The sequence below is a fragment of the Dermacentor silvarum genome, chromosome 8, assembly GCF_013339745.2.
Source record: "Dermacentor silvarum isolate Dsil-2018 chromosome 8, BIME_Dsil_1.4, whole genome shotgun sequence".
Classification (NCBI taxonomy): domain Eukaryota; kingdom Metazoa; phylum Arthropoda; class Arachnida; order Ixodida; family Ixodidae; genus Dermacentor; species Dermacentor silvarum.
The window spans coordinates 8,518,556-8,533,843 of NC_051161.1; the positions used below are offsets into that span (position 1 = coordinate 8,518,556).

The following is a 15,288-nucleotide window of genomic DNA, read 5'->3' on the forward strand; positions in this document are numbered from 1 at the left end:
TGGGCGTTGTCTGCATGCCCTGAAACACAACACTCATGCGCTGTGAGTAAGCATGTGGCAATCAGTGCTTGCCCTTTCTTGTATTCTCTAAAATGCAGTATAACATATGTAGGAACCTTCGTTATTTGTATGACATTAGATGTGCAACAGACAGACTTGTACACGTTACAGAAATAAAGTAACCAATTACAATTGCAATTACTTCATTCAAAAATATAACTGATTACAGTTACCACTTTCATACTTGTCAACTCTTCTGATTTTCCCGGGAGACTCCTGATTTCTGACCTATCCTCCTGATTGTACGGGCACAGCAAAATCTCCCGGTAAACTGCCCCAACACTCATCTAGAAAAAACAAAACAAAAAAACAAGAAACCAAAACCGCATTATGCAGCACAGGTGCACTGTGATTGCTATCATTCACTGGGTAGCTAGCCGAAGTCAGATTGGAATCCAAGCCGTTTGAGTGCAGAACTCTGTTCGCCTCTGATTGAACAATGCATTTTGCTTTTCACAGCTCTCTTGACATCATGGCATCGTCGAAGCCCAAGAAGTATTTACAGTGTTTCTTGAAGTCTTATTCAAAGTTCCCGTGTTTCGTGCCATCCAGGAAAGGCGAGCAGTTTGGATTTTGCACGACTTGTGCATGCGACGATAGTGCGACCCATGGCAGTAAAGGTAATACAGTTAAACCTGGATATAACGAAATTGACAAATTCCCGAAAAACTTCGTTGTAAAGAGGATTTCGTTATATGCAGGTTTGGCACGAAAATTCGAAAAAGAAAGGCTTACCGTATTTACTCGATTCTAACACGCCCTCGATTGTAACGCGCACCCGTTTTCCGTTTTCGTCGAAGCACTCATCCTTGGAATGTCACACCAGGTATTGGATGCGTGGACGCGTGTCGTTTCGCACAAGCGCGAGGCATCGGAAACGAAGAGCGAGCGTCACGATGGCGTCGTAGCGTCGTATAGTGTTACAGTAGAACCCCGCTGTTACGTACCCGGGTACTGCGTTTTCCAGGCTGTTACGTCGTTTTCGGCCAGTCCTGGCACAGCTGCCATAGAACCCAATGCATTGGTAACCCCGCTGTTGCGTCGCAACTCTGGGACCGTTCCCGCGTCGTACGTTGCGAACTGTAACCCCGCGCCGGCCCGAACGGCCATTTTGAATTTTCCTGTCTCTTGGCTCGGTGGCGTGACGATGGCATTGGCTGCTCTAAGTGCCGGGGGCGACAACTATGACGTATTTTCGGTTTCCGCCAGCAAAAGTACGGCCCTTGAGATCCGTATTTGCTATCTAAAGATGGTGTCTATGATGCGTTGTAGCTCTAAATTTGTTTTGGCTCATAGATGTTCCATGTAAAGTCCAAGGGCGATAACGCAGTCGCCGCGCGCCGTATGCTGTATGTGCGAGGGGAGCCGACGACCGCGTCTAAATTTCGCGCGCGCACTAAAGAAAAGCAGGGAGGAAGAGCGCGCCTTCCGTTGTGCTCGAGGCACCTGCGAGGGAGCAAATGGGGGGGGGGGGGTAGCGGGTGGCGTTGTTCTGTACTCTGGCATCAACTGCGTACTGCGCGGCGGCGCGCGGTCGCGCAGGCCGTATCTTGAAAGCGATCTGCGTTGGGGCAGAGTCTAGGCAGTGTAGGTGTGTCGGCGGCTCGTAGCTTTGTGCGTGCTGTGTGTTCTCGGCGCTCAGTTTGCGTTAAAGTGATAGACAACAGTACGAAGGTCACTTCGCTCGCTTCTGCTGGGGCGCTTCCACACGCCGCCAGTGTTTGACAGCGTGTGTCCGCGCTCATCGAGTGTGATGTGTCACAGCGTCTGCCAGCACGTCGGCAACATCAACTGGAAAAGGAGAGTACCGGCTTGGCAGGCTAGGCCAGCTGAAGCAAGCGGCAGGATCAAAGTTGAATGAAGGGAGGTGGAAAGGTCACGCCCGCGGCGGCAAGATCGCCGGGTCGAGGGATGCAGACCCGCTTCGCACACGCTCGCACGCACGCACACGTGCGCTCGCTTCGCATTCTGTCGCGGCGAAGGTGCTTTCGGTTGCTGCTCGCACAAAAATTACAAAATTTGTAGCAAAATCTCTAGGTTGTCGGCGGGGAAAGTTCGTTATATCAAGGGGGGTCTCCCGTTGCCACTTCGTTACGTAGAGGTCTCAAGTACATGTGCTTCTATGGAGTAACGGCGGGGAATAGAGAAACTTCGTTATATCCAGGAATTCGTTATATCGAAGTTTGTTATAAGCAGGTTTAACTGTATAAAACTGTAATTGGCGATTACTAAGCATCGAAGCTTCCTTCCTGCTGCTGAGAAGCTGAGGGCCGTGAGTACTTTCTTTGGCAACAGCAATGAAGACAGTGTTGTGTGGGCGAAGTGCCTTTTCACTGGATTTTCATCGAGCACAATTTGCCGCTGAGCGTGAGTGATCATGTTTGGCTACTTCCGCACAAGATGTTCCCGAAGTGTGAAGATGCGAAGCGCAATGGATGCGGCAGGATGAAGACAACTGCCATTGTCAGTGAAATGGCTACAGAGGCGAGGGTGCAATGGGGAAAAGCCTGAAGCGCCGTGTTTTCGCCCTTGCAGTCGACGGCAGCAGTGACACCTCATCGCAGCTTTGCCCTGTCGTGGCAACCTACTATGCAGACAGGGTTCTCCCCACGGTGGGCGGCAGTGGTTTTGCTGCCCACCATAGATATAAGGACCACCCGCCCACCACCGCCCATCCCTCGAGCTCCAAGTTTGCTGTACGCGCAGACAGATTTCTGTGCCTGTGCAGTGGAAGCTACGAGTGCAAGGGGCTGGCTTCCACAAGTGCGCTGCTACAGGCAAGCATGGGTACCAGCGGGAAGCAGCTGCACGCACTCACGAGACAGAAACACAGGCCGGGAAGCTGGCGGTAATCACGGATGATCGCAGTTGGCACCCCTGTAATCACAGATATGACCTTCGGCGCGCCGATACCAATCATGCTGCTTGCACTTACTGCGCGAGATCTCCAGTTGTCATCATCGTCATGTGGGCTATTTGCAATGTGGTCACGGCTTTCTTCTTTTACTTAATTTCATTATTGTTTATGATTTTAAGAAGCTGCATTTTTCTCTTAGTGCAGTATTCGCACTAGTACAGCGCCTACATGTCCGGTTCATTTATGCTTTCAAAAAGTTCCATTTTTCACCATGGTGTGGCTCCTCTGAACATGCAGGCGAGGCTACGAAGCCAAGAGTGCACTCTAGCGCTAGCGAGGCGTTGACGTGTAAACAAAAGCCTCGTGGGATTTGGAGTCGTGCTATGCGCTGGAGATGGCTGCGAAAAAAAAGGCTGCGCAGCCATCTATGCTGTAGTTTTTTTTCTCCAAAAGTGCCCGAGAAAGTGACCGGTGATGCTGAAGAACAACATACGCAGACGGAGGCATCCGGTGTGGGCGATGTTGAGCCCCCGACATCGCCCATGTCGAAGAGGCTGAAATCGACTGCACATGATAGTGGCAGTTCAACCTCAAGCCTTGAAACAATGTGCTGTGTGCTAAATACTGGCGAAGACAGCAAGCATGCATCAGTCTTCAACGCATCTTGGATTTGTAACCATCCTTGGCTTTTCTACGACAACATCAAAGGGGGGGGGGGGGGTGTTCATGCGACATTTCCTGGCTACGAATAATGTCCTAAGTGGCCTTTGCTATCGAGATATACCAGCACTTGTTCAATTCATCGGCCAACATCTGATGGAGCAGAGACAAGATGAGGCAACAAATACTGAGCTGCCGGGCTTGCCTGTCTGAACATGCACATTTGTGAGGCTGCAGCCTGGCACGATCTCTGGCGTTCTACTTTTAAATTTTCGCCGAATTTAGGTTCTCAAAGCTACGTCGTTTGTTACAGCTTGGCTGGTCAATAATTACCTGGTTACTGAGAAAAGTAATTGAATTACGGCAATCATTACCCAGTAAACAAAGTAATCATTAAATTAGAAAAGGTGTAATTGATTACAAGTAATTAATTACACGTAATTTATGAACAGTTTATGAACAGTTTTATGAAGATGTTGAATTAGCAATGAGAAAGGTGCAGACTCAGTACACTGTAGTCATGGGCGACTTCAATGCAAAAGTGGGAAAAAAAGCAGGATGGTGAGCAAGCAATTGGCAACTACGGCATCGATTCTAGGAATGCAAGAGGAGAGATGTTAGTGGAATTTGCGGAAAGGAATAGGCTCCGAATAATGAATACCTTCTTCAGGAAGCGCAGCAACAGGAAGTGGACCTGGAAAAGCCCTAATGGAGAAACCAGGAACGAAATAGATTTCACACTCTGCCCATCCAAGCATATTGCAGGATGTAGAAGTGTTAGGTAAGGTAAAGTGCAGTGACCATAGGTTAGTGAGGTCTAGGATTTCTCTCAATTTGAAGAGAGAAAGAGTGAAATTAGTCAAGAAGGAAACAAGGCAACTTAGAGGCAGTAAGGGTAAAGCAGACCAATTCAGGATGGTGCTCGCAAACAAATATGCAGCTTTAGAAAAGAAAGATGAAGATAACATAGAGGTAATGAATGAAACCGTAACTAGGTTGATCACAGAAGCAGCAATTGAAGTGGGAGGTAAGGCACCAAGGCAATCAGTAGGTAAGCTCTCCCAGGAAACAAAGGACATAATAAAGAAACGACAAAACATGAAAATGTCCAACTCAAGAGATGAGATAGAATTCGCTGAACTGTCAAAACTAATCAACAAGAAAAAAGTAAGGGATATTCGAAATCATAACGGGGGAAAGATTGAGGAAGCCGTAAAATATGGACAGAGCATTAAGTCAGTAAGAAGAAAGCTTGGCATAGGACAAGGCAAGATGTATGCACTGAAAGATAAGCATGGAAATATCATCAGCAATTTCGATGACATAGTAAAAGCAGCGGAAGAATTCTATACTGACCTGTACAGTTCCCAGAACAGCCAAGCTACTTTTATTCCAAATAGTGATGAACCGGATACAGAGGCTCCTTCTATAACTAGCGATGAAGTTAGAAGGGCCTTGAAAGACATTACCAGGGGAAAAGCTGCTGGAGAAGATGGAATAACAGTAGATTTAATCAAAGATGGAGGAGATATGCTTGAAAAGCTTGCGGCCCTTTATACGCAATGCCTCACAACTTTAAGTGTACCAGAGAGCTGGAAGAACGCCAACATTATACTAATCCATAAGAAGGGAGACATTAAAGAATTAAAGAATTATAGACCCATTAGCTTGCTTTCAGTATTGTATAAAATATTCACCAAGATAATTTCCAATAGAATCGGGGCAACACTTGACTTCAGCCAACCAAGAGAACAGGCTGGCTTCAGGAAGGGATATTCTACGATGGATCACATCCATGTCATCAATCAGGTAATCGAGAAATCTGCGGAGTACAATCAACCTCTCTATATGGCTTTCATAGATTATGAAAAGGCATTTGATTCAGTAGAGATACCAGCAGTCATAGAGGCATTGCGTAATCAAGGAGTACAGGAGGCATACATAAATATCTTAGCAAACATCTACAAGGATTCCACAGCTACCTTGATTCTACACAAGTAAAGTAGAAAGTTATCTATCAAGAAAGGGGTCAGGAAAGGAGACACAATCTCTCCAATGCTATTCACTGCATGCTTAGAAGTATTCAAGCTCTTAGACTGGGAAGGCTTAGGAGTGAGGATCAACGGCGAATATCTCAGCAACCTTCGGTTTGCAGATGACATTGTCCTATTCAGCAACAATGGAGACGAATTACAGCAAATGATTGAGGACCTTAATCGAGAAAGTGTAAGAATTGGGTTGAAGATGAATATGCAGAAGACAAAGATAATGTTCAATAGCCTGGCAAGGGAACAAGAATTCAGGATCGCCAGTCAGCCTCTAGAGTCTGTAAAGGAGTACGTTTACCTAGGTCAATTACTCACAGGGGACCCTGATCATGAGAAAGAAATTTACAGAAGAATAAAATTGGGTTGGAGTGCATATGGCAAGCATTGCCAAATCCTGACTGGGAGCTTACCACTGTCGCTGAAAAGAAAGGTGTACAATCATTGCATTCTACCGGTGCTAACATATGGGGCAGAAACTTGGAGGTTAACAAAGAAGCTCGAGAACAACTTAAGGACCGCACAAAGAGCGATGGAACGAAAAATGTTAGGACTAAGGTTAAGAGACAGGAAGAGAGCGGTGTGGATTAGCCGATATTCTAGTTGACATTAAGCGCAAGAAATGGAGCTGGGCAGGCCATGTAATGCGTAGGATGGATAACCGGTGGACCATTAGGGTTACAGAATGGATACCAAGAGAAGGGAAGCGCAGTCGAGGTCGGCAGAAAACCAGATGGGATGATGAAGTTAGGAAATTTGCAGGCGCAAGTTGGAATACGCTAGCGCAAGACAGGGGTAATTGGAGATCGCAGGGAGAGGCCTTCGTCCTGCAGTGGACATAAAATATAGGCTGATGATGATGATGATGAATTTATTATGTACAAATCTGGCAACAGAGACCCATCTTTGAATCTGTTTCATGGACAAACATTGTACAACCATGTTGCTTTCTGACATGCTCTTAGAGGGCTTCTCGCAGATTTCTTGGGAAGGTCCTGCAGACATTTTGCCATGATATTTTTGACTGCTGCATTGAGCTTTCAGGTACAATGTCAGATACCTATCACAATACTTACTTGGGACCTTTGTCCTATTTGGCACCTTGGATACCTTCTTTGGGACCCTCATCTGTATACTTGATTTATGTATTTATTTTTTGTGTGTGAATGAACTCAAACTTTAAACAATAAGCACTGCCACACTTACGTAGGATACCACAGTGGTCTAATTGATCAGTCCGGTGTAGTGAAAATGCTGCTTGTCAGTGCTTGGAACTGACATGCTTGGCATTCATGGCCAGTGCGTCATTATGGTGACAGCCACCGAAGTGCAAACATGATCAAATATGTGGTCACAATTACAATACTGGCTTTGTAAAAAAAAAAAAAAAGTTGTGCTAAGTGGTGGGAAGTGTTCACACTAGTGGCCTGAAATTGCTCTTGCAGAGGCTACGTCAAGTAGACACTCTGATGGAGAGGGCTTCGAATGAAGAGCTGCTGACATTTGAACACCATCGGGAATGGGTGAGTGCAGACCATTTGTTGCTACTGACAAAACTGGTTCTGTTATGGCAGCGCTCTCTGCTTATACTGCTTGTGGCAATATTTATCAGGTTTGCTATGACTGCCAGCACATTTTGCCGGTATAAAGGTGCTTACAGGTACTCTTGCTGCACTGAACTTTAGAAAAGCTGGAACATTTTGAAATCACAAGTTATTCAGAAAAGTCATTTTCTTCATTCTTGCAATGCGTGTAGCTATGTTACATTCATGCATTTGTGGACACAGGTAATTGCAGTTCACTTCTCAGTGCTGATTTCTGTCTGGAGCATCTAATTAAGGCAGCTATAGTGGTATCTGTAGTTACCAGCAGTTTTGGAAGTAACTTTCCTGCCCTACGTCGTCTGGCAACTAATATGCATTGGAAATCCCATCCAATCCAATGCGAGACATATCGCTCGCTCGGCTTGCGTATAGTGCCTAGAATATACTCTAGTGTGCCGTCCACCGAGAGTCTCCAACGCGGGACGGTGGCGCGAGCAGTGATGCCTGCCGCCGCGGGCCACCAGACGGCGATGCCTGTCGGCACCATGCTAAATCCTGCGGTGTTCGACTCGCGTTCGTTTGCGATGCGTTGATTGCTACGCGTCGATTTCAATGCTTAGTTCATTTCTCGCCTTGCTGCCGCTTTCGTTGCAGTCTTTTCTTATTGTGAGTGGGTTTTTTGCATCTATGTGTGCACTCGTCTGTCTAAAGAAACTTTGAACAGGTCGCGAAACCGCGATTTCCCAGAGACGCGGAAAGAAACGGCTCATCTCATTACCCAGCGCGTCCGCAGACCCCGAACGTATTGCGGATTGGGACAAGAACATAAGAGGCAGATCGCCGGGCAAATGGGGAGACTCGCGTCGTGTCTTGCGTGAAGTCCGCCCATGTCTCAGCATGGTCCGGCACAGTCTCGAAGTGCAGCGCACCAAGCGGCCGGCGGCGGCAGGCATCACACTCGGTGCCACCGCGACACCCGCTCTCGGCACACTAGTATGTGTCTTTTAGGTACTATAGTCGGGCCGTTTGTCGGCCTCGTGCGCGCCATTTCAGTGAAGTTCGCGTTTGCGTTGTGTGTTTACTTTGATAAGATGCCAGGCGGGAAGTGCAAGTTTCAGCCTGCGTGGCTGCAACATACGGACTATCGTCACTGGGTGAGACCGGAACCAAGCGATCCTTATCGAGCAATGTGCGCATTATGTCAGCAGACGGTCGACATTTTAACAATGGGGGAATCTGCCTTGAAGAGCCACCAGAAAGGCGAAAGGCGACGGTATATTTTGGCCGTAAGAGACCTAAAAGTTTTCAGCTTGACATGCTGCACTTGGCTTACACAATGAATTCTTGTACCGTTGTCCAGGTGAAGCTTCTGCAGAGCTGTAAAGAACACGAAGCTGCCTTGGCTTGTGCTCAGGCTAGTGCCAAAAGGTGGCCAAGATCTGTTGATGCTTGGCTCCTGTTGCTTGAATTGCTCATTGCAAGAGGACCTGGGGCTGAAGATGTGCTTAAAGCTTTTGAAGAGGCCCTGTCTGCCATTCCCAAACAGGTGAACCACTGATCCATTCTGCAATCATTGCATGGCATAGTCAGGATTTGTATACCTCTTTGAAATCGTTGAAAACCCGTGAATAAAAAAAAAAAAAAGATTCAAGGGCGTTTAAAACTACTTGAAAATAAATTTGCTCTTTGAATTCCTTGAAAACTGGGGTTGTGGGCAACTTTTGAATATTTAATGTTACAAGAGAGAGAAAGCAAGAAGAGGAAAGGTAGGGAGGTCAATCACACGAGCGTCCAGTTTGCTACCCTACACTGAGGTTAAGGGAAAGGGGGAATAAAAGAGGGAGAGAGTCAGCACCGAGTGCACGTGGGAGGATGTACAGGAGCACTATAAGCGGTCTCTCAAACCGATGTACTTCAAGCAAGTACCGTACTAGTGCACGAATTGCTGTTTGTACCAGTCACAAACGTTGCCACGGTCCTAGTTTCTTTGACTCGGCGAACGGTCTCGAGTACAGTCGGTTTAAAGTTGTCCAGAGAGAGAGGCGTTGGATGTCGTCGTGAGGGCAGATACACAATAAACGCTTGATGGTTTCCTCATACACAGGAGTTGCATGTCAGGCTATCGGCCATGCCCATACGTTAGGAGTAAGCGTTTGTAAACGCCATTACCAGACACGCGCGCACTGCAAGGTTGCTTCGTCGCAGAAAAGGCTAGGTCACAGTCGTAGCCATAACAAGGGGTCCAGCTTATGCAGTTGGCAATGGAAGGCACTTGAACTCCACAAAGCTTGTGTCTTTTTGTGTGCAAGCAGACTAAGTTCCCTGGCAGCGTCCTTCGTGGGCAGACCGAGCAGCCCTGTCAGCAAAGTCATTGCGTGCGATGCCGCAGTGAACAGGAATCCACTGAAAGATAATGTGCCCTGTTTCCAGAGCGTGGTGGCGTATTTCCCTAATGTTGGATATCATCTGCTCGTATGTTCTGTGATGTAAGGCAGATGTGAGAAGAGCTGCCTTAGAGTCATAAAATGTGACCCATTTCTGTGCCAGCTCATCGGTGACGTAGTTCATAGCGGCACGGAGGGCTGCGAGTTCTGCCACTGTAGATGTAGCCATGTGTGGCACTTTGAATTTAACTGTAATCTGCTTCACTGGAACCTAGTCTTCAAAGTAACAGACTCTGCATAGGGGCTATGCTATGGACACTGTCTATTGGGAAACAATTCTAGATACTTTCTTTTGAGAGTGTCGCTAAACAATTGCAATGTGGCATGTCGTCAGCCACTGACGACGAGCTTGTTTAAATTACAGTAAAACCCCGGTGATACGAACCCGGCTTTCGGTGTGATACGAATTCGTAACATTCCCCGGACGAAATACATTGCTCACAATACGAAAAAAATCGGCTGTTCCGAACGTGTTGCCGCGCCGCTACGGATCATATGAATGCGTAAGCAACAGCGGCGGCGGCCGAGCCAGCGGGGCCACCGGCACAGCGGGGTCTGGTCGGGATCCATAGTCGCCAAGCAACCGACTATGTCACGCGGCTGCGCAATCTCTCATTGGTCCCCACTTTGAGCAGACCGGACCACATCACAGCCTAGCCAATGCTTAGCGAAAAAGTAGATGAGGACCGCTGCTGCAACGACGACCGAGGCGCAGCCCCGACGGTCAAAACGCTCCCTGCACTCGACGTGCTCAGGCGTTCAGTGGTGTGCGAAAACATTCCCAAGTTAACGTGCGTGCACTTATACGCCTTTCAGAAGGCGATCATTGACGATTTGGACAAGAAGAAAACGTCCCGTTGATACGTTTTTTAAAGGACCGCGAAAAAAAAAGGGGGAAAAAAGCCGCAGTTTCGCCCGAAAGGTGAAGCAACGGAAACGCAGCAGCAGCAGCGAGCGAATTGACCTTTGCGCTGTCTCTCGCTTAAACGCGAACTTAACGTCGAAGGCACAACGCATACGAAGCTACTGGCACTAGGCGCACTTTGTCAACATCGCAGATCATTTTGACGATAAGGTCCGCGCGGGTGCGTCGTATCTGCAACGTGCCGGTCGCTTGTTGAAACGCATCGGTCGCTTGTTGCAATGTGCAAGCTGGCTGCACCGCTAAATTTACGGGACCGCCACACAACGTAACGTGCTGGTACATTATAGACTGGCGAAGTATCACGAGGAACGCCCGGTTATTCGAACGCGAAAGCATCTGCGATGGTTAATTCGAACATACCGCGCACCGACAATGCTCCCAGCAGCGTGCCAAATCATGTGGCGGCTCCTCCGACCGGCATTGCTCCGACACCGCCATAGAGCAAAAGCTTGGGCGAGACCCCTCAACGCCGCGCGGAGAAAAAAAAGAACCGCGGCGTCACGCCAAGGTCGCCGTTTCTGCGTGGCGTTGGAACACGCGTGTACGTGCCGACGTCTCAGCCAACGCTGCGGCTGCAGCGCAGAGGGAAGCAACGGCTGTGGCCCAGTTCGGCCAACGCTCGCTTCAACAGCAGAAAACGAAACTTCAGGGAGCGGGCTAAGCGGCGCCGGGCTGGCGGGAGGGCGGGAGCGGCGAATGCGCACGGAGACAGTCGAAGGTGAGGGGGCTACGAGGGTGTTGAGAGAAAGGGCGAGGGGAGCCACCGAAGCAACAGAGTTGCCAAGGCCAAATCCGCTTCCCTGCCGCCCTCCTCCCTGACCTGCGACGGTCCCCGTGCACGCCCGTCGCCATGTCGCCTCTTGCTCTTCACAACCACAATCTCTCTCTTTCTCGCTGTGCCTGCGCCGCCAGCTCCCTGAAGTTTCGTTTTCTGCCGTTATCGCGAAGCGACCGCGGGCAGTTTTATGGCCCTCGTTCGATATGTGCTTGCACGCCGCGATATTTCACGAATCGCACCGTTCGTACGTCATGCTATGGTGCACGAATATTTCAAAAATAAGTCCTTCTTTTAATTCGAACAAATTTTTGGGCCCCTTCGAGTTCGAATTATCGATATTCGACTATACATGGAAGTCAATGGCATTTAGGTCGTGACTGCGAAAACACGACGTAGCAGCCGGGAAAACACAGCAGCGAGGAAGGTATCAATGGGATTCCACTATTAGAAATCTTTTCTGGTAAAAATAAATTCATTTTTCTTGATATTGTGTATGTTTTGATGATACGAATTTCGGGTGATACGAATATTTCACGCGACCCCGCAAGATTCGTATCACTGAGGTTTTACTGTATTGTCATCGTGGAGCTAGACAAGGCTAAATCAAATGACCAAGTGTTGTACTACCATTTGGTTGTTTTGTTATTTTTTTCACATCGCAGCCATCATGGCTCCATGTTAGAGCCATAGGCTCTAGAAATGCCTACCGGAAAGTAAGTTTCAGTCATTTGGCTTTAACATGACAAGCATCTTTGACTGTAGTATCTTCGGACACCGCTAACCATCATTCCAGAAGGTGATTGATTGACATTATTACAATGGGAAAGTCAACTTAGAAAAGCCAATTCAAGAGCTTGAAGTGTGTGTCCAACTCAGCAGCTGCTTATTTGCAAGAAATTGCAGCTGAGGAGATATCACGATGTTTCAGTGTATTTGTACGAATAAGGTTTGCTTTCCCCTCCTTGAATTTTGGCCTTCGGCATCTTTGAACTCCTTGAATTGCCCTTGAATTTCCAGTCCGATGTTCTGTATGAACCCTGGGCATGATGCACACTCTTAGTGACAACTTTTGAGTAGTTACTAATGTAAAGTTAGTAACTTGCATTACAAATGTTGCTAAGTGCTCAGTCATGTGCAGCTAGTTAATGTAAGCTAAGTTCAAGTTACTGGGACAGCAAGCTAGCTGCAAAAACGAAGATCGGTGATATTGCATGAACTAGCAGCGTAGACAAAGTACTTGTGTACTAAGCATTTGTGTACTGTATTTGTGGAGCCCATTGCCTACACCTATATATATATATATATATATATATATATATATACACACACCCAGGAAAGCAGCACAGGACCTTCAACTGTGGGTGTGCGAATATTCGCAAAGTTTGAATATTATGGAATATTCTATTTTTAATATTCGTATTCGATTAGAAAAGTAGATACGCATTCCAAAATGTTTCATTATACAGTTGAATGGGAAATTCGAATCAAATCGAATATATCACTTGCCATGCGGGAGTAAACACGGTTCTTAGCATTTGTTTCCATCTAATCTATGAATATTGGGATGATATTGGGCAGAATTTTGTGATTTCGGGCTGCTAGCGTTGCCTATAAAGCACACTTAGCCACTAAACGTCGAAACTGTGCGGAAAAGCCAGCCTCTCAGTAGCAAGGGGCACCGGTTTGCGAACAGCGAAGGTGCACTTTGCGAAGAGCTTAAACAGTGAAGAGCTGTTTAAGCTGGCCGTAATGTGTACTGCCTGCCACTGCGTTGCCTAGCTATCAGCTCACGGAGCGTCGTGCGCTTGGGAGAGAGAGAGAAACAAATTGTAGCAGCACCAACGAGGCAACGCGCAGAGGTGCTGCTGACGCCATCCACGCTTCTCCGTTTTCCCGTATTAGCGCTGAACTCTCGCAGTGTCCATGACTGCAGCAGGTGGCTCAGCGGCGCTCCCACCAACTGCGCGCTACTGCGCATGCGCCGTGACGTCATCCCAGTGTGTCGTCTGCTGCGCGCTGCTCGTACACTGTGCATAGCTTTCGCCCCACTTCCCCTACATGTGCTCGGACTGCAAGTGCTTCGCGAGGCGTTCCCCGATGCCACGGACCATGCGGAAATGCTTATACACTTCGTATAACTTAGCATCACTTTCTATAGCCAGGACCAGCTAGGAACCGATCAGCTCCGCTGTGTCTTTAGCCTTGTGCAACTAGTGCAAGCTACCCCCCAATTGTTTTTTTTTTTTTTTTTTTTTTTGCAGTGCCACCCTCAATTCTGAGCTTAGTGCTTGGCAGCAGGTGCGATGAGTGACGGCTGGCACAGGGTCAAATTCCTCAGAGTTTACGGGCATATGATTCGGTATAATAAGGCACATGCTGGCGAGAACAGCTAGTGGGAATGACTAACTTTCCCAGGTTAATATCAGCGAAAGTGTTTTAGTACAACGGCTTACTAGTTTTGTTTTTTAACATTGACAATGTAATTGCAATGCTCCAACATAAAAAATGAACCCAACTTGTTTATGCATGGGCATATCATTATTCGATATTTGAAAATTTTGATATTTTCACAGCCCTACTTTTAACTCGGTCAATAAAAAATTAGTATGTCAACAATAAAGACTAAAGATAGAGATCACATAGAACAACGAACTTCAAGTTGGACTGGATAGTTGCACCTACTAACTAAGCATGCACATTGATTATGGGTCTCTTGGTAACAGACAACAGACAGAAACATCAGCAACAGTGAAAAGTGAGGCAAGTAAATGAAGCGGTTAGTACTGCATGGCCTAGGCTAGCAAGGGCTGCTTAGTCAGGCATATAGATGACACTTTGTAGGCTCCTGCCACAATGGCTTAGAGCCTGTGGAATTTTACTGGTGAGGTTAAGATCATAGGTGTTTTTTTATCACAGTCGAGCATGGACAGAATGCACAAAATGCACGTGTGCTGATATTTCAGCTCGCATTCTTCCTAATGGTCAAAACCATTCCACCACTGTGGTGTTTTCACATCCCAGCAATGCTTGCACTAAACATTTTACATGTGGTTAGTTTACCTGTGGCTTTGTGCAAATGATGATAGCAACAGCAGGAAATGTCATCGAGGGACAAATGCAAAAAAGGAATCGGCAAGATTTAGCAAGTCCGCCGACTCTGAACTCATTTACTGCGATAGCAGCAGGCTGTCACAGTTGACACCGCCTCCTCCTCAGGAACAATTTTTTGGAATGCAGTTTATGTCGTCCTCATCCGCCATAGTATTGCCTGCTGTGATCTCCAAAATGCATGCACACACGGTGCAGCTCTCAGAGTTTGTGTGGCTCACAAAACACTGCTCAAATTGCCCAAGTCCAAAGCTGTGCGTAAATGCAGTAGTGCATGGCACTGGGGCTATAGACTCCACTCCCCTGCTTACTGCGATCAGTTTTCATCTTCCTACTCACTGTCGCAGGTCTATCCTGTTTTATCTGTCCCACACCCTCCTCAAGGGCTCATTGAACCGCTGGCAAATAATGTACAACATCCTTGACATGGGCAATTTAGATAAATTCATGTCATTCAAACACTTCTCTGAGAATGTTATGAACAGTGTGGCTCATCCCTGTGTTGAGATACATGGTCGAGCTCTGTGTTGAGCCCCATGTACAACCTCTCTATTTTTGCTACCTTTCTTCTGTCCGTCATTTCATTTAGTTCTCTTTAGTTTATACGTACATGTGTATGTTTTTGTATGTGTATATGTACAGTTTGCATATTTGGCCTGTGGCAGTTTTAATTCTGTCATTGTCTTTCACTTTGTTTTACTCCACTCACTATGATTAATTATTGCGCTTTGTTGCTGCATACACCATTCAATTTATACTGTAGTGCGCCACACTAAAGGCACCAAACGGTTTTTTGTCACATATTTAATAAATAAATAAATAAATAAATAAATAAATAAATAAATAAATAAATGTGGCTTCCAACTG

General features: G+C 47.0%; 1 protein-coding gene across 1 annotated transcript in view; it reads left to right on the plus strand.

The window, feature by feature from the left end:
* Positions 1 to 15,288, plus strand: part of LOC119460589 (U3 small nucleolar RNA-associated protein 6 homolog) — an 85,587-nt gene that overhangs the window by 50,872 nt on the left and 19,427 nt on the right. Inside the window, exons 15-16 of the mRNA XM_049673200.1 lie at positions 7,068 to 7,145; positions 8,527 to 8,712. Of these exons, the coding sequence (XP_049529157.1) occupies positions 7,068 to 7,145; positions 8,527 to 8,712 (264 nt within the window). The remainder of the gene's footprint in view (positions 1 to 7,067; positions 7,146 to 8,526; positions 8,713 to 15,288) is intronic.